The sequence below is a fragment of the Chlamydomonas reinhardtii genome, chromosome 7 (assembly GCF_000002595.2).
Source record: "Chlamydomonas reinhardtii strain CC-503 cw92 mt+ chromosome 7, whole genome shotgun sequence".
In the NCBI taxonomy this organism is placed as follows: Eukaryota; Viridiplantae; Chlorophyta; class Chlorophyceae; order Chlamydomonadales; family Chlamydomonadaceae; genus Chlamydomonas; species Chlamydomonas reinhardtii.
The window spans coordinates 4,064,728-4,083,117 of NC_057010.1; the positions used below are offsets into that span (position 1 = coordinate 4,064,728).

At 66.9% G+C, this 18,390-nt stretch overlaps 1 protein-coding gene across 1 annotated transcript; it reads left to right on the forward strand.

Annotated features, from left to right (window-relative positions):
* The first annotated feature begins 198 nt into the window (after positions 1-198).
* Positions 199-18,390, forward strand: CHLRE_07g340450v5 (uncharacterized protein). The gene is made up of 12 exons (XM_043064344.1): positions 199-418; positions 497-605; positions 697-811; positions 1,162-1,442; positions 1,777-5,788; positions 5,966-6,105; positions 6,250-8,583; positions 8,743-9,224; positions 9,381-10,997; positions 11,165-12,562; positions 12,731-13,047; positions 13,187-18,390. The coding sequence occupies exons 1-12, from the start codon at positions 306-308 to the stop codon at positions 17,125-17,127; spliced, it is 14,859 nt and encodes a 4,952-aa protein (XP_042922912.1). The 5' UTR covers positions 199-305; the 3' UTR covers positions 17,128-18,390.

An 18,390-nucleotide genomic window follows, 5' to 3' on the forward strand; every position in this document is an offset into this window, starting at 1 on the left:
CGACATGGGCGAGGACATGTGTGGTCAGCAAACCCAGCAGTTCAAGGCGACGCCATTTATGACACACAGACAAGGCTTTGGTTTGTTTAATCGACCTTCTGGCAGGCTGCAGCTCCGTCGTAGCATAATGCTGCTCGTCCTGCATGGGCCGGCGTCGACGGGTGCCCATTTCCGTTGCTTGCTCGTTTCCTCCTTATCCTTATTCTTTATATTCTCTGACGCTTTCAAGAACACTCTTCATCACAGCTTGACAATCCTACCTTTCTGAAGGATGAATATTGACTGCTGAGCTCTCTCTCAAGACCATGTCGCCAGCCTGGCTAGTCGTCTGCCTCCTGGGAGCCGTCGTAGCGGCCCAGGGGCAGACAGTAATTAATAGTATCAGCCCAAGCTGGGGCACGCTTGGTGGCGGGACACTGTGAGTCGAGCTGCGAGTCGCCTTCTACCGCGCAGCAGAGCTTGCTAACACGCTTCTCCCCGCCCGCTCGCCTCGCAGCCTCGCAATTCGAGGGAGTGGCTTTGGAGATATGTACACGACGAGCAGCGTTGTGTTCGTGGGGCCATATCCGTGCGCCATCATCTCGCACTTAACAAGTAGTGAAGTGGTGAGCGCCAAACTGCTTATGCATGACATATTGCCCGTTTGAGCATGAGGGCAGCGACTAACGCGCGCCTCATGGCCTCTTGCGCGCTCAGATAACCTGCGAGACAAGTCCCGGCTCAGCTGGCGTCTACTGGGTGACCGTGGCCGTGGGAGGCCAGGATCCCGCAACATTCTGGTCGTTCTCGTATTCCTCCGACCGGACGCCGAGTGAGTTGCCGGCTCACCGCATGCGCTTAAAGTTCGGCATGTGCGCTGAGTGTGTTCGCAGCGCTGTCATGTGCCGCCGTGCCAACTGGTGGCTGCGTACTGCAAAACACATGCACGCCTTAATAGCGTAGCGTGGACACGCAGCGCTCTGTGGACTCAGGACTGCGCGTGGCCATGGTTTACGAATTTGTTCGCCCACGTGGAGCTGCTCAGTTATTACGCATACTTGCAGCCCTATGAATGCTCCTGCGACTAAGGACATTTGGCTTAGGGGGAAGCCAGTCGGCCCACCATCGGAAACGAAACCACGCGCAGTCCTTACCCTTCCCGCTTGCCTCTGTCGCTCGCAGCGCTCAAGGCGGTGACGCCAGTGGCCGGGCCCCCCGGAACGCAGGCCTATCTGTGGGGTGACTCTACGTGGCAGCTCACGAACCAGGACTGCGCGGCGCAGAACTGGGGCGATGTGTCTTGTGTGGGCAGCATTATGTTCGGCGACTGGCAGTGCCGCCAGGACCCCAGCAACGCTGACACGACCATCCAGTTCTTTGATTGGAACTACCGCTCGCGTTGGGGCTCGTATCTGTACCGTGTGGGCTGCACCCTGCCGGTTCCGGATGCGTCCAAGTCCCAGGTGCGTGTAGGGTCAGGGCGGTGAAGCGGGGCCAGGGTAGGGTAGAAGGGTACGGGACGGGGCTACAGGCAGGTGGGGCTGCAGCGGGCGGGCTGGGCAATTGCGGTCTTGAGGCAGGCTCATGCTTGCTAGCTTGACGCTGGTGCGTCTGGATAAGGAACATTCCGGTAGGTTTGGAAGGTGGGGCGGGAACAGGCCTGACGGGCTTGGGTGGCAGTCGCGCCAGTGCAGACACGGCCATGCGCAGGGCCTCCTAGAAAGCCCGCCCGAGCACGATGGCTGTGCGCCTTGATCAACACCCGCCTCCCCGTCCCCTCCCTCACTGCCTGTGCAGCCTTCGGTGGGCATTGCCGGAAACGTCGGCGTCGACCTGCACTTCGACGCCACCTTTCGCGGCGGCCAGCCCCAGCCGCTTGCCATGTCGTACAAGTTCGACGTGAACGGCAAGCCGTACCAGTTCCAGCTCTATCCCGAGGTGGCCTCCATCACCCCTGCTGCCGGCTCCACCGCCGGCGGCACGCTGGTGAAGATCACCGGCCGTGGCTTCCCCACCTCGGCGCTTGGCATCCCCAGCCAGAGTGTGGACGTATCCATCGCCGGCGTGCCCTGCAAGGTGCAGAGCAGCACTTACGACACGGTCTACTGCATCACGGGGCCCCAGCCCGACACGCCGCCGGCGTCAGCAACTTCGATTCGGGGGCTGTACCCTTCCGGCCGCGGCGTTGAGTACGAGTTCTACAACGTCAGCCTCAGCGGTGTCTCGAACCTGTGGCGCCTGAACAAAACCATCACCGTCGCGAACAATGGCACCCACTCCACCGCGACCATCCTGAAGGGCGTCATGGAGACGCAGCACTTCTCGCAGCCCAACCACTGCACGCGCATGAAGGCGTTCTTCATTCCGCCGCGCGCCGGCACCTACCGCTTCTACATGCAGGCAGATGACATTGGCCAGCTCAACATCACCTACACCGACACCAACAACCAGGTCGTCACGCGCTACATCAACCTGACCTCCTGGACCGACCTGGACAACTACTTCACCTACTCCTTCCAGGCCTCTCCCAACATCACGCTGGCGGCCAGCCAGCCGGTGCTGCTGGAGGCGGCACACTGCAACGGCGCCGGGCAGGGCTCCGCGGCCGTTGCGGTGCGCATGCCCGTGCCCGCGCCCCAGGCCAACTCGCTGGCCGAGGTGCAGACCATCACCGCCAAGTCGGTGGTGCGCCCCCGCACCGTGTACATCAAGTACCTGTACGGCGCCGGCGCCAACACCACTGCCAAGCGCGTCACCATCGCGCACTCCGACGACGCGCGCATCGACGACCCAGGCTTGGGCATTGAGATCAACTTCCGCCTGGGGGCCAACACCACCACCGTCGTCATCCCCGCCACTACGCCCTCTGCCAACATTGATGACATGATTGAGGCCGCCTTCGGCGGCAACTTCGTCCTGGGCTCAAACAACGCCCACTTCGGCGTGCGCAAGACGCGTGTGGTTGGAAGCGGCAAGATGGAGCTGGAGCTGGCGATGAACTCGGACCGTGCGCTGGCGCTGGACTTCGAGATCCTCACCGCGCGCCCCGTCAACATCAGCGCCACCGCCTTTGGCAACTTCAGCCGCGCCGCCTGCACCTGGTTCAACCCGCTGCTGGCGCCGCCCGGCTGGAATGCCACTGCCGCCGCGCCCGCCGGCGAGCTGCCAGTGGACCAGGGCTACATGCTACTGCTCCAGAACGTGGCAGCCGTGGCGGCCGTGGTGCCGTCCGGCTCCTTCAGCCTGGGCCTGGCCGGCAGTGCCTCGCCGCTGGTGCTGCCCTTCACCGCCAACACCACCATCCTGGGCAACGCCGTCAAGAACCTCACCGGCCTCACGCCCGACAGCGTCAAGCTCAACATCACGGTGCGCGAGGGCACCTACTTCGCCCGCGTGTGGACCGTCACGTTCTCGCAGTCCTCGCTCAACAGCGCGCCCGACCTGATCGCCGCCCCAGCCGACGACACGCCCGCCGGCGCGGCCTTTGCTGTGGAGACCGTGGCTGCCAACCCCGTGCTGGCCGGCAGCTTCAGCGTCTCCTTCGGCGCCTACTGCGAGTCGATTGCCATCAACATCGCCGACAGCGAGGACACGGTGCGCCTCAAGCTGGCGGCGCTGCCCGGCCTGAACGCGCCCCAGCGCGTGCGCCGCCTGGGCTCGGCCTCGGACGCCAGCGGCCTGCGGTTTGAGGTCACCTTCAACCCGCTGACCAACCCCGGCGACCAGCCCAAGCTGGCCGTGGCGGACGTGTCCGGCCTCACCGGCATCCGCCCTACCGTGGACGTGACCGTGAACGTGGACGGCTCGTCGGACGCCTTCTACGCGCCGATCACCACCGAGTTCCTGCGTCTGGCTGTGGCCACGCCCGGCACCATCGAGGTGGCCGCCAACGGCGTGCCAGCCTCCTGCACCAACTCCTCCGGCGCCTGCGTGTTCGCCTACTCTGACGCCGTCACGCCCAGCATCACCGCCGTCAGCCCCGGCCTGCTGAGTTTCGACGCCCAGACCACGCTGCCGCTGACCATCACCGGCTCCGGCTTTGACGGCCCGGCCGGACTGGAGGTCAAGGTGGGCGGCGCGGTCTGCGCTGTGACCGCCTCCTCCGCCACCTCCATCACCTGCGACGTGCCCCAGACCGCGCCTGCCGGCGTGCGGCTGGTGACTGTCAACGTGATTGGCCTGGGCTACGCCAAGGGTGCCGCCAACGTCACCCTGGAGACGCTGTACGTGACCGGCGTGTTGCCCTCGCCCGTCGTCACCCTGTCCGGTACCGCCGGTGTGTCCACGCTGGTCAACTTCACCGGCAAGGGCTTTGACCGCCTGCACTGCGGCGCCAACGCGCTGTCCATTGGCGAGCTGGCGACCGGCGTGGTGGCCTGCGGCGCAGGCTACCTGACCGTGCTCTACACCGGCAACGGCACCGACGCCGCCGCCGCCAACGTGACGGCGCAGGTGTTTGAGGCTGGGGCCGCCATCGACTGGGATTCACCCACCGTCTTCACGGTCAACGTGGACGCCAGCGCCGGCCCCGCCGTGACTGGCGTCACGAGCCCCCTGACGATGTCCGCCTCCGGCGGCGCCGTCACCGTGACGCTGGCCAACGCTGCCGCCGCTGACGTGGCCTCCATGGCGCTGGTGCCCAAGCTCGCCGCCGCCGACCTGACTGACTTCACCGCCCTGGCCGCCGCATTTGGCGCCGCCGAGGAGTGCGGCAGCGTCGCCGCCGCTGGCGCCGACGGCGTGTCGTGCCTGGCCGGCGCCATGACCAACGGCGAGTACCACGTGCTGGTGCGCCTGAGCTCCGGCCTGCAGCTGCTGTCGGCTGCAACCATCTCCTTTGACATGGTTGTCACCGCCGTCAGCCCTGCTGCCGGCAGCATCGGCGGCGGCACGGTCGTGACCATCAGCGGCAGCGGCTTCAGCCCTGTGGCCGGCGAGAACGTGGTGTTCATCAACGTGCCCACCTCCACCACCTTCCTGAACGGCATCATCCAGTGCATCACCACGGCCGTGAACGCCACCACGCTGACCTGCGTCACTCGCCCGCACCTGGCCGCCAACGCCGACGCCAGCGACCCCTTTGCGCGCAACCTGGAGCCCGTCGCCACCACCCCCGGCGCGGTGGAGGTAGTGCTGTGCGACCCCGTCACCTACAATGCCACCGTGCTGCGCGAGTACTGCCGTTCTCGCCCCGACACGCCACGCGCGCGCTACGCCCTGGACGCCAACGCCACCGCCGAGTTCGCCTTCTCGGCCGCGCTGACGCCAGTGGTGCAGGGCGTCAGCCCCGCCCTCGGCTACGGCGGCATGACCATCACCGTCGCTGGCCAGGTGCTGGCCGACGTCACTGCCGTGGAGCTGCAGCAGGGCGGCGTGTCCAAGGGCGCGTGCGCCGTGACCAGCGCGGGCAGCGGCGGCGTGAGCTGCACGCTGTCGGCGCTGCCGCCCGGCGCCTACAACCTGGTGCTGAAGAAGGACGGCGGCGAGGCTTCTGTGGACCCGCTCAAGGCCGGCGTCTTCACCTACCAGCCCGTCATTACCGACGTGTCCGCCAACGCCGGCTCGCTGGCAGGCGGCATGCCGCTCACGCTCACCGTCGGCGGCGCCGGCCTGGCGCTGGGCCCCAACAACGCCACCGCGCACGTGGTCACGGTGGCGGGCCTGCCCTGCAACCTGACGGCCGTGGACGGCGCCGCGGGCACGGTGACGTGTCTCACGCCCGCCATCACCGGCTGGATCTATGCCGAGTACTGGAACCTGGCGTCCGACATCTACACGCTGCCAGACCTGCTCGGCTTTACCAAGCCCGGTGAGTGGTACAGGAGTAGCGGCTACGGGTGCCTTGCCGTTGCACACAGCTTTTTCGCCCCATCACCCGTGTGGTATCCCCGCCTTTCGGCGTCGTTGCTTGGACACCCTCTGGCGCCTTGGTCATGCGTGTAAAGCATTTCGTGCTCCTGCTTTGCCTCCTGCTTGCGCTCCGCAGCCGCGACCAAGCTGGAGAGGGCCGGCGGCACCACCACCACCGCCTCCACCGCGCAGCTGCTGGACTGGGGCACCGACTCGCCCGCGCCCGGCATCATCAACACCAACTACTTCGGCGCTCGCCTCACCTTTTACATGCAGGTGCGTCCAGATTCTTGCAGCCGCTGCTGGTCCTGCTGTTTCTTGCACCTCGCACCCGCCAGCTTACAGATCAAATCCCCCTTGCTTAGCGCTGCCGTGCTGACCTTGCCACCCGCCTGGCCATCGCTTATCTCGCCTCCACAGAGCCAGCAGCAGGAGAATGTGACGTTCTACCTGAACGCCGACGACGCCGCGCGCCTGTACATCAATGACGACCTGGTGGTCAGCACCTCTGGGTCCGGCTCTACCTCCTCGGCCTGGAAGCTGATCGAGACCGGCATCTACAAAATCGTCATCACCTACGTGGAGTGGACCGGCGCCGCCAGGATCAACCTGCAGGTGGCCTCGGCCAACCTCACCACCGGCGTGCTGCTGGGTTCCGCCCAGCCGCTGGGTTGGCAGAAGGTGTCGCCCGTGCCGCCCGGCACGCAGCTGCCGATCGAGATGTCCATCAACGGCGTGCCTGCCGTGGCGGCCTGCCCCCAGAAGGACCTGCAGCTGCAGCAGCCCACGTCGCCCCTGATTGGCGCCGAGCCCCCCACCGCCAGCACCCCCAACGGCACCTGCGCCTTCGTCTACTCCACCTACCTCACGCCGCAGCTGATGGCTGTGAAGACCCTCATCGGCACCCTGATTCCCAAGGGCATCACGCCCAACTCCGGCCCCATTCCCTACTCGAACGTGGACCTGTACGCCAACTTGACTGTGCCCAGCTCCGACATGAGCAAGGTCAAGGTGATGATTGACAACGAAGCCTGCAACCTCACCAGCCTGGCGGACGTGAACGTGACCAGCTACACCAGGATCAACGGCGCCTTCGTGAACTTCACCGTGCAGAAGGTGAGCTGTTCGGCGCCCTTCCTGCCGCCAGGCACCGCGTACCCGGTCCGCATCATGGTGGACGGTCGTGGCTACACGCGCTCCATCGCCTCGTTCCTCAACATCCTGCCGGAGACCGCCTACACCACCAGCTGGGCCCTGACGCCTACGATGCCAGTGCGGGGGGTCAGCACCTGCCTGATGTCCATGTACGGCGGCGCCGCGGTGCAGCTGGTGGGCCAGGGCGGCATTCCCGGCGTGGTGGACGTCGCGCGCAGCCGCAGCATGGGCGCCATCTTCTCCCCCAACCCCTGCTACGCCATGCCCGGCGTGCTCTGCGACGCCATCAACAGCAACAGAACGTCCTGGTCCGCAACCTGGTCCAACGGCTCGTCTGCTGAGTACTTTATCAAGCGCTACCGCACTTCCGGCGGACCGAGCGGCATCGCCGGCAACAACACCGTGATAGGGTCCGCCCGCTTCCTCCCCGTCATCGTCAACACCGCCACCGGCGCCGTGACGGACAACAACAGCGGCAAGGCCTTCCAGATTGACGCTTGCGGCGGCCGCACGCCCAACATCACCTCAATCCTGCCCGGCCTGACCGTGGGCGGCACCGACGGCGCGCTGCTGAACATATCGTGGGGCTTCACCAACCTGGGCGCGCCCATGGTCAGCGTCCCATTGATTGGCTCGGCCAGCGTGGGCGTTGTGGAGCTGGAGAGCGCTGGCGGCGTGCTCATTCCGTGCGCGAACGGCACCGCCTGGTTGGCCAACTCGCCCAACTCCACTCTGTACAACGAGGGGCTCACCTGCAGCCTGCCGCCGGCCGTGCCCGCCTCCACCTACACGCTGTGGCTGTGCACCCGGCCGTGGGGCTGCGGCTACGCGCCCACCTTCACCGTGCCGCTGGTGGTGTCGAGCATCAGCCCGACCACCGGCAGCAGCGCCGGCGGCACCCTGGTGACCATCACCGGCAGCGGCTTTGACACGGTGCTTTCCCGCATGAACGTGAGCTTCGGCGACTCAGCCTGCCGTGTGATCAGCAGCAACGGCTCGGTGCTGACCTGCCTCACCACCGGCCTGCCTGCACGGCCCGCCGCGCCCACGCCCCTGTCCCTGCGCCTCACACCCACGCTGGGCGCGGCGATGTACACGAACAACACCCTGTCCTTCACGTTTGACCCCGCGCTTGAGGCCGTCATCTACAGCCTGTACGCGACCAAGGACGGCCGCAGCCCCGCGCGCGGCTCCACCGAGGGCAACACCAGCATCACCATCAACGGCACCAACTTTGCGCTGGGCGTGGCCACCACCATCACCATTGGCGACAACATCACCTGCAACTCCGTGACCGTGCTGGACGAGGGCACCATCACCTGCCTCACCCCCGCCCCGCCCGCCGGCGTGCTGCGCACGCCGCTGCCTGTGACGGTGTTCCAGGAGGGCCGCGGCGTGGCGCGCGGCGCCGTGACGTACCAGTACATTGACCTGTGGAGCCGCAGCACCACCTGGGGCGGCGGCCCGCTGCCGGACGAGGAGTCGCTGGTGGTGATCCCCTACGGCCTCACGGTGCTGCTGGACGTGTCGCCGCCGCTGCTGCACACGCTGGTGCTAGAGGGCAACCTCATCTTTGACGAGGCCACGCTGCACCTGCAGGTGCGCCTTACCGGCTGGCTGTGGGGTGGGGTGGCCTAGACGTTTTCAGCTGCCGCTTGGCCCGCAACGTGCCTGCTCTGCTGCCTACCTGCCGTGCGCGTCAGCTCGTCCCTAACGGCTTGCCCCATTCCTCCCGCTTCCCCACCCCCGCATTGACAGGCGCGTTACATCATTGTCAAGGGCGGCAACCTGACCATCGGCACGCCCGACCGCCCCTTCCCCGACAACGTCAACGCCACCATCACCTTCCACGGCCTGCCCAGCTCCAAGGACCTGCCCATGTACGGCGCAAAGTCCCTGGCGGTGCGCGACGGCCGCGTGGTCATGTACGGCCAGCCCAAGCTGCCGCTGTACACCAAGCTCAACGCCACCGCGGGCCCCAACGCCAACTCCATCACCGTCAACGGCCTGACCAACTGGAAGGTGGGCGACACCATCGTCATCGCCAGCAGCAGCTTCTACGCGTGGGAGGTGGACGAGGTGACCATCACCACCATCACGCCCACCGCCGACGGCAACACCGTGTTCGGCGTGTCGCCGGCGCTGCAGTACACACACCTGGGCGTCATCCACTCCCAGGCCGGCGTGGCCGCGCCGCTGGACATGCGCGCCGAGGTGGCGGTGCTCAACCGCAACATCCGGTGAGCGCATGTCAGAAGGTGTTCTTTTGCAACGACTTTATTGGCGGGTGGGGGCGGGTTGACATGGCTGGGTTTGGGCGGCCGCTGCTGCCCTAGCTTGCCTTGCTGCGCTGCTTACCAGCTCCCCTGTCTCCCTCTCTCCCCTGCTTTCCCCAGGCTGACCGGTGATGCCGACTCGGAGAAGTACATGTACGGCATGCAGATCATGGTCAACAGCCCGTCGTACCTGCCGCGCGCGCTCCTGCAGCTGGACAATGTGGAGGTGACGCAGTCGGGCCAGGCCTTCCGCCTGGGCCGCTACTCGATCCACTGGCACATGCACGGCGACGTCGCGTACCAGTCCTGGGTGCGCGGCTGCTCCATCCACCACACCTACAACCGCGCCGTCACCATCCACGGCACGCACCGCGCCATCATCGCCGGCACGCTGGCGTACAAGGCCATGGGCCACACCTTCTTCCTGGAGGACGGCGTTGAGAGCGGCAACATCCTGGAGAACAACATCGGCATCTACACCCGCACCTCGGACGCGCTGCTCAACACCGACACCACGCCCGCCACGTTCTGGATCACCAACCCCAACAACACCGTGCGCAACAACGTGGCCGCCGGCAGCCAGGCCTACGGCTTTTGGTACCGGCTGCTGGACAACCCGGAGGGCCCCTCCTTCACCACCACCGTGTGCCCCAAGTTCACGCAGATGGTGCAGTTCTCCAACAACACCGCCCACTCCAACATGTTCTACGGCCTGCGCATCCACCCCGAGTACTACCCGCGGAACGACCCCTGCAAGGGCTTCTCCGGCACCTTTGCGCAGACGCCCGCCATCTTCACGGGCCTGACCGCCTACAAGAACGGCATGAAGGGCTTTGTGGGCACGCAGATGGGCCTGGTGCAGCTGACCAACGCCGTGCTGGGCGACAACGGCGGCGGCCCGCTGGCGCACATTGTGAACGGCAAGGACAACGGCGGCGACGCCGAGTTCTCCTGGATCGTGGACGACCGCAACCGCTTCAACATCAACATGACCGACATGGCTGGCATCATCAACGCCACCATTTATGCGCGCACCAGCAGCGGCACCGGCGCCGCCGCCGGCTCCGCCGCGCAGTGGCCCTCGGGCCGCCGCGTGACGGGCCTGATCACGCAGAGCCCCGTCAAGGGCGACAGCAAGCACTCGGCGCTCATGTCCGTCATCAACGTGACCTTCGTGGACTTTTCGCCCACCACCTCCGGCTCGGGCTTCTCCGCGCTTGAGGCGTGCGGCAAGTGCAAGACGTTTCAGGGCGGCTCCACCGCCTTCACGTCCGGCCTCAAGTTCGTGCAGAGTGACGGCGGCAAGCCCATGCTCAGCTACTGGTCGTGGGGCCACCAGGGCATCTACCAGGACACCGACGGCTCGCTGCTGAACGCCCAGACGCTGCCGTCTCTGCCCAGCAACTTCTCTCTGGGCCCCGGCGCCACCTGGCACTCGGCTGTGGACAACAACCTGTTTGATCCCGCCGAGTGCGTGTACATGCGCGGCACTGCCACCTCCAACGACGGCGCGTACTGCAGCCCGGCGCTGCAGTTCCGCCGCGTGATGCTCAACCGCCACGACCCCGAGAGCCTGGCCTTCCGCAACCTGCGCGTCACCGCCACCGCCACCAACCGCACCTCGCTGGTCTACTTCACCGTCTACAACGAGCACGGCTACCAGTTCACGGTGCCCGTCAACCGCAACTACTGGGTGCACTGGGACAGCGTCTTCCGCGTTGACCCCAGCTCCTTCACGTGAGTTACGCCGTCTCACCGCACTACAGCGCCCGTGCTACGGCAATGGCTTTTTGTGTAGGCTTTAAAGGGAATCAGTCCCGTCCTTCGGATACCATAATCCGGGCCCAGCCCTGCGCTCGTTTCCAACTCGTTCCCCCTGTGTCTCCTCGCGTTGTGCCCCGCAGGCTGCACAAGCTGGACCTGCTCAGCCCCAACCACTTCGTGTACCTGACCACCAAGCAGATCCAGAAGCGCGACCACTTCACCGTGAACAACAAGGAGTCCAACCTCACCGCCATCCCCGCGCCGCTGCCCACCACGCCGCACGGCGCCTTCTTCTACAACAAGAACTTCACGCTCAACACCTGGTGGTGGTCCAACAACACCTACAACGACACCGCTATGACGCTGCTGGCCGCCGGCCCCACCGACACCGAGCTGGAGGTGGACGCCTACGCCTGCCCCGCCGCCGGCTGCAACGCTCTGCCCGACGCCGTGGTGGACATCCGCAACTCCACCCTGTACTGGTCCAACGTCACCACCTGGGCCGGCGTCACACCTGACGATCTCAAGCCTGCCGCCGGCTCCAACCTGACCATCCCCTTTGGCTGGGACCTGGTCATTGACGAGTCGCCGCCCGGCCTGGACCGCTTCGTCATCCAGGGCACGGTGCGCTTCGACCCCACCCGCGACATCACGCTGTCCGCCACCTACATCCTGGTCATGGGCAAGGGCGTCCTGAGCGCCGGCACCCCCACCGCGCCGCACCCGCGCGCCGCCACCATCCGGCTGCTGGGCGGCCGCGCCACACCCGACTTTGCGCTGGACAACACGCTCAACCTGGGCAGCAAGGTGCTGGCGGCTGTGCGCGGCGGCACCATCGACCTGCACGGCCGCCCCGCCACGCAGAGCCGCTGGCTCAAGCTGGGCGCGTCCGCCTTCCCCGGCAACTCCAGCATCATCCTGGCGCACGGCCAGCACAACTGGACCGTGGGCGCGACGGTGCTGGTGGTGTCCACCAGCTACAACTGGAAGGAGGGCGAGATGCGCAACATCACGGCCATTCGCAGCAACGGCACCGAGTTGGTGCTGGACACGCCGCTGCAGTACCGCCACAGCGCCGCCTTCAAGGCCTACGCGGGCGGCCCCACAGTGGACATGCGCGGCGAGGTGGCGCTCATCTCCTCCAACGTGCTGGTCACCGCCGACGACGGCCCCGCCTCCCACAACAACGCCAGCGAGCTGTTTGGCGCGCGCGTGGTGGTCAGCGGCAACTCCACCGGCCGCTTCACCGGCATCGCCATCCACTACTGCGGCCAGGCCGGCCTGCCCGACCGCGCCTGCGTGTTCTTTGACCGCCTGGCGCGCGTCAAGGTCTCCAACACCACTGGCAACGGCACCAACGTCACCACCACCGAGACGGCGGTCGCCAACCCCAGCCGCCTGGCGCGCAGCGCGCTCATCTGGGGCATGAACAGCAACGTTCGCATCGGCGGCATGGCCGGCACCACCGACGGCGCGGCCGTGGTGGAGAACGTCATGTACGAGGCCTTTGACCAGAGCAGCGTGGACGTGGCCACCACGTGAGTGCCGGTGGTCGCGCACCTCATTTGTGTGTTAACCAAGATTGTGTGTGGTTTTACCAGGTAGTGCCAGTTGCCGCCTTCCCTGCCTCTCTCTACCTGGTTCCCCAGTGCCCTTATACTCGGCCTTTCCCTGACCTTTCCCATCCCTCACCGCCCGCACCGCAGTGGCAACACCATCAAGGGCAACCTGGTGGTGGGCACCATCAAGGACATGAGCGGCAAGTCCACCCAGGACACCATCATGCCCGTATCTTTCGACATCCAGGAGGCCGAGAACTGGGTGGAGGACAACGTGGCCGCCGGCTCTGAGCGCTACGGCTACACCTACTGGGGGCTGCCCTGCTCCGACACCTTCACCAGCGGCTCCTTCCGCAACAACACCGCGCACGGCTGCCTGGCGGGCCTGTGGTTCCGCGCCAGCAGCGACGCCGTGACCGACGGCTGCGCCGCGCTGCGCAACTTCACCACCTACATGAGCTGGGGTGAGTGCGCCGCATGCCGCGCCCAGCGGGAAACCACAGCGGAGACTATGTACCTGCTTGCGAGCTGGTTTGGCACCGCTTGCAGTGCCCTGCGCTCGTATTGAACCAGCAATAATTTTGTCCAACCTGCCGCTCGCAGACTTCGGCATCATCTCCACGCGCGGCCTGCCCGTGGACGCGCTGTTTGAGGACGTGAACATCCTGGACACCAAGCACAGCGGCATCACCATGCTGCGCGTGGGCGGCTTCACCGAGCAGGCGGAGCTCACCTGGAACCGCGGCGTCCTGGCTGGCCAGGCCGGCCCCGAGGTGTGCAGCGCCTGCACCACGCTGGGCCAGAGCAGCTGCCCGCCCAAGTTCAGCAGCCAGTCGTACAACAAGGCGCTGCCCTTCACGCCCGCCGTGGGCCTGCAGTCTGCCATGTTTGCGCTGGGCTTCACCATCGGCCCCGAGAAGAAGCCCTACGACAAGCCCATGGGCTACTCCATCGTGCACGGCATGTTCAACATCAGCGGCGTCACCATTGCCGACTTCAATGGCCCCGCCGGCTGCGGCGGCCAGCAGGCCTTCGCGCTGGCCAACCATCCGGAGTCGCCTGAGGCATTCTACCCGCACCTGTTCAGCGGCATGAACGTGATCAACGTGCCCACCGGCCTCAGCCAGGGCATGTTCTTCCACACGCCGCCCGACCCGGCCTGGCGCAACGAGGCCGACTGCGGTGAGGCCAGCTTCACCCGCCCCGACGGCACAGTCATCCCGCTCAACTGCGCTGGCCCCGCCCACGCCTACTGGCGCGACCTGGACGGCAGCCTCATCGGCGGCGGCGACCCCTCCGCCAAGGGCACCATCAGCGGCATCTACAAGCCCGGCCCGCGCGTGTTCGCCTTTGACCAGGGCACGCCCGTCACCCCCGGCGCCTGCACCTTCTCCTCCGCCATCAACTCGTACCGCTGCGCCTACAACTCCAGCAGCTTTGACGGCACAGTGCTGGACGTGCGCAACAAGCCCAACCCGGTGCCTTCCGCCGGCATCTGGGGCGACCCGCAGCACTTCGTGCTCGAGTCGCGCGACGCCGACTCCGAGGACCGCAACTTTGGCCCCGTGTTCTTCAACGTCAGCGGCGCCATTGACGTGGTGACCGCCGCCATGGACCACGGCTGGTGCTTCGCCTACACCTGCCAGAAGCGCCTGTCCACCTTCTGGACGCACCTGCCGGCCGGCCAGACCGCCTACGTCAACTTCACCGGCACGCCGTCCCAGAACTTCCGCCTGTGGTGGCCCTACGCCGACGCCGATTCGGAGATCGTGCTGGTGATCAACATGCTGTACACGCTCAACCGCCGCTTCGTGTACCTGCCCTCGGGCCAGGGCCTGCCGGTGTCGGGCCGCATCTCGGCCCAGACCGCGCCCGTCAAGGTCGGCGACGGCAGCGGCCACGGCGCCTACTTCTGGGACCAGGACAACACACTGTTGTACGTCAAGATGAAGGGCGGCAAGCGGCTGGAGATCCGCACCGAGTCGGCCGTGCTCATCCAGCAGTCGTTCGCGCTGACGGTGGACCAGTTCTACAGCGTGCAGGCGCTGTTCCTCACCAGCCTGGCCTCCGCCATGAACATCAGCACCGACCGCATCTACATTGCCAAGGTGGTGCCCGGCTCCGCCGTCGTCACCACTGCCATTGGGCCGCAGGCCTCCACCGCAGTGGACTTGCCAGAGCCCAACCTGGCGGCGGCGTCCGACCCCAGCGACGGCCCGGCGGACCCCAACGCCGTGCCCGTCAGTGCCGGCCCGGCCGCGCCCATCCCCGACACCAGCAGCGACGTGAAGACGGACCTGGTGAACGCCGTGAAGTCGTACATGGCCGTGGTCAGCGGCCCCAACGCCGCCACCTCCCTCGGCGGCATCACGCCGCTGGGCGCGCCGGTTCTGGACACGTCCGCGCTGTCGGTTGTGGACTCCACCCTGGCCCAGGACGTGGTCGGCCAGTTGGCCCAACTTGGCATCACTGTCCCCGTCAGCACTGGTGGCAGCACCGGTGGCAGCACTGGCGGCAGCACTGGTGGCAGCACTGGTGGCAGCACTGGTGGCAGCACTGGCGGCAGCACCGGGGACAATGGCAGCTCCACCCCCACAGCTAGCCCCGTCCCCACGCCGACGCCCACGCCGACGCCCACGCCGTCGCCCACCACTGGCGACACCACCACCACCGACACCACCACCGACCCCAACAAGAACGGCAACGGCAACAACGGCAGCAACAACAACAGCGGCGGCGGCAGCGGCTCCGGCGCTGACAGCGGCACTGGCACCTCGCCCGCGCCCGGCACCGGCGCCGGCGCCAGCACCACCGGCTCCAACAGCAGCGGCCCGTCCGACCAGACCATCATCACCATTGTGGTGGCCGTGGTGGGCGGCTGCATCCTGGCCGGCACCGTGGCCGTCGCCGCCGTTATGGCCTCACGCCGCGCCGCCGCCAAGCGCCGCCGCGAGGAGGCCGGCCTGCCCGGCGCCTCGCCCTCCGCCACCAACGCGCGCCGCAGCTTCACCGCCATGGACAACGTGGCCGGCTCGCCTAGCGGCACGCCGCTGTTCATCCGCAGCAGCGCCGCCGGCCCCGGCGGCAGCCACAGCAGCGGCCACAGTGGCCGCGAGGCCTTCACAATCACCAACGCCGCCTACGAGGCCCCCGCGGAGCGCAAGGCGCGCCTCAGCCAGATGGGCCAGCCCGCGCTGGATGAGATGGAGGTGGACAGCGACGGCAACCCGGTGTCGCCGGCCGCCCACTCCCGCGCCGCCGTCCTGGCCGCCGCGCCCGGCGTGCGCCCCGGCTCCCGCCCAGCCAGCGCCGGCGGCTCTCGCCCAGGCACGCCCGGTGGCCCGCCGCGCATTGACGCCAGCGGCACCACGCCGCGCGTGTCGCAGTCGGGCTCCCTGGCCGCAGGCTACAACGTCAACCCCGCCGAGGTCATCCGCCCGCTGGTGTCGCCGCACGTGCACCCGCGCTCGCAGCCCATCAACTCGCTGCCGCCGCTGCCGCCGCCGCTGGGCCCCATCACCGGTCCCGACGGTTCCGCCGACGTGGGCCCGGCGCTGGCCGGCGGCGCCCGCGCCAAGTCGCCCGCCAGCCTGGGCCGCAACGACAGCCTCAGCCGCAACAGCGCGCCCAACCCCTCCTTCAAGGACCTGGCCACGCACCTGGGCGCCGAGGCCGGCTCGCACCCCTTCGCCGCCGGCGCCGGCGGCGTGGAGCACAGCACGCACAGCGCCTCGTCCGGCCGCCGCGTGTCGCAGTTGGAGGGCCTGACCCGCACCGCGGTCGCAGACCCGCGCGTCACGCCCAACCGCCCCCACAAGCTGCCTGCCATTGAGAGCGCCGCGGCGTTTGCCGCCACCGGCGGCTCGGCCGGCGGCGGCGCTGTCATGTCCGCCGCCGGCACCGGCGCCGCCATGACCGCGGCCAGCCCGCGCGGCAGTGGCGCCGCCAGCCCCTCGAACGCGCCCGCCTCGCCGGCCCGCGCGGCTGGCGCCGCCGCCTCGCCGCCTGTCACGCCCTCGGCCGTGGCGGTGGAGAGCACCAACGAGGTCGTCAACATCCACCGCACCCTGGAGACCATGGAGTCCTTCATGCCCGCCCGCCGCGCTGCGCGCGCCAGCACCGGCACCGTCGGCATGGGTGCCGCCAGCGGCGCGCCGGGCTCGCCCTCGCTGATGCCCAACCGCGGCACCAGCATGATCGCCGGCCCCGACTCGCGCGGCCGCTCCGCGGCTGACTTGGGCGCCCGCCCGCCCTCCGCCGGCACCGGCGCCGGAGCTGAGCAGCCGCCCTCGCGCCCGCGCACCTCCGCTGCCGCGCCCGAGGGCGGGCACGCCATGATGCTGCCCGGCGGCATGGCTGAGTTTGCGGCGTCGCCGTCGCTGCTGCGCAGTGACGTGGCGGCGCTGATTGTGGGCGGCGGCCTCGCGGGCGGCCACGAGGTGGCGGGCGAGGAGGCAGAGGACTCGCCGGCGGCGGGGCGCGCCGCTGCGCGCTCGCCGGCTGGCCTGCACTCGGACAGCATGCGCCAGCGCCACGCCAACTAAGCGGATGTGGGCAGGCGGGAGTGCCGTGAGAAAGGAAACACGTGGGCAGTCTGTGTGATTTGATTACTTGAGCTTGGACAGTGTGTGACGAGATCGTGCAGGTTGTGGAGGAGAAGCGGACGGACAGTACAAGTGGCATGGCCGGGCGCGCAACACGCAACGGAGCAGGCAGGGATAGGAGCCTCGGCTGCTGCCAGTCGATGGACAAGTGGACTGTACAGCTAATTCTTGAGATTGAGGGTTGCGCAATTTACCAGGGCAGGGGGCGGTATATTTTTTGGCGATATGCTTTGTTACTACGGCTCCGAAAGCTAGGCGAAGCCCCGGCCTTCCGGAAGGTAGGGCTACAGCGGCGTGGCGCCTGTGATTCCGCCCGCAGCCTTGTGCGGGAACAAATCACGTCTGTGCACCGTACATATGCTGATGCTCCGCATGCACGATTGTTTGCCCATTGGTAGTGACCTTGAGATGTACACGGATTACAGTTGAGCGTTGTGTGTTATTGTGTTGCGTGTTTTGTCCGGGGCCGCAACCAGGCCTTGCCGTGACCGTATAAGAGTAGCCGGACACCGATTGCTGAAATACTGCTTGACGTGACGGTCGTAGAAAGGATTGTAGACGGTAAAGGCTAATCAATTAAAGATGCCTGCCATCTCGGGCTGCCGGCGTGTGGCGCATGGCGTCCTCGATGGCAGGCGGGCCAGAGTTACACCGTGGCAGCTGTGTTTGTGACTTTGCATGCGGTGATGTAGTTCGGGACAAACAAAGATTCCGTTGTGCGGCACGCATTTGCGCAGCCCAAGTGCGCTTTGCACCGCAACAGGAACTGGAACTTGGTGCGCACATTCAGTGAAGAACAGTCCGCGCGTGCATGTGGTTGAGGTGCAATATCGCTGTGGAACACCAGCGTGCCCGACAGAACCATCAAGCTCATGTCCGTGATGACTCTGATTTTCGCACCGCACGCAGCTGAAATTGATTGCGGCGTGTGTGTGCTTGATATTATGTGGGGCTCGGCTGCAGGTCGTGCTGGTCAGGGTCGTGGCGTGCTGGTCAGGGGTCGTGGCAAGGGCTCGTGTTCGCGTGCAGGCGACACACGCGGCCTGCTCCGGCTCGCCGCCGGCAGTGGAAACACCGCCTCGGAAGCACAGCGCGGACCTGAGAAGCACCTTATTAAGTGTGTGTGTATGAAAGGACGTCAAGTGAGCGCCTGAAAGTTAACGGCGCGCCCATTCAAAATAAATGCTGTAAGACGTCATGTGG

Excerpts from the sequence above, each read along its gene's own strand:
- CHLRE_07g340450v5 (XM_043064344.1), top strand. The coding sequence starts at position 306 with ATGTCGCCAGCCTGGCTAGTCGTCTGCCTCCTGGGAGCCGTCGTAGCG. Across the intron at positions 1,443-1,776 it reads CGGATGCGTCCAAGTCCCAG|CCTTCGGTGGGCATTGCCGG; the intron begins GTGCGTGTAGGG and ends CTGCCTGTGCAG. Across the intron at positions 8,584-8,742 it reads AGGCCACGCTGCACCTGCAG|GCGCGTTACATCATTGTCAA; the intron begins GTGCGCCTTACC and ends CCGCATTGACAG.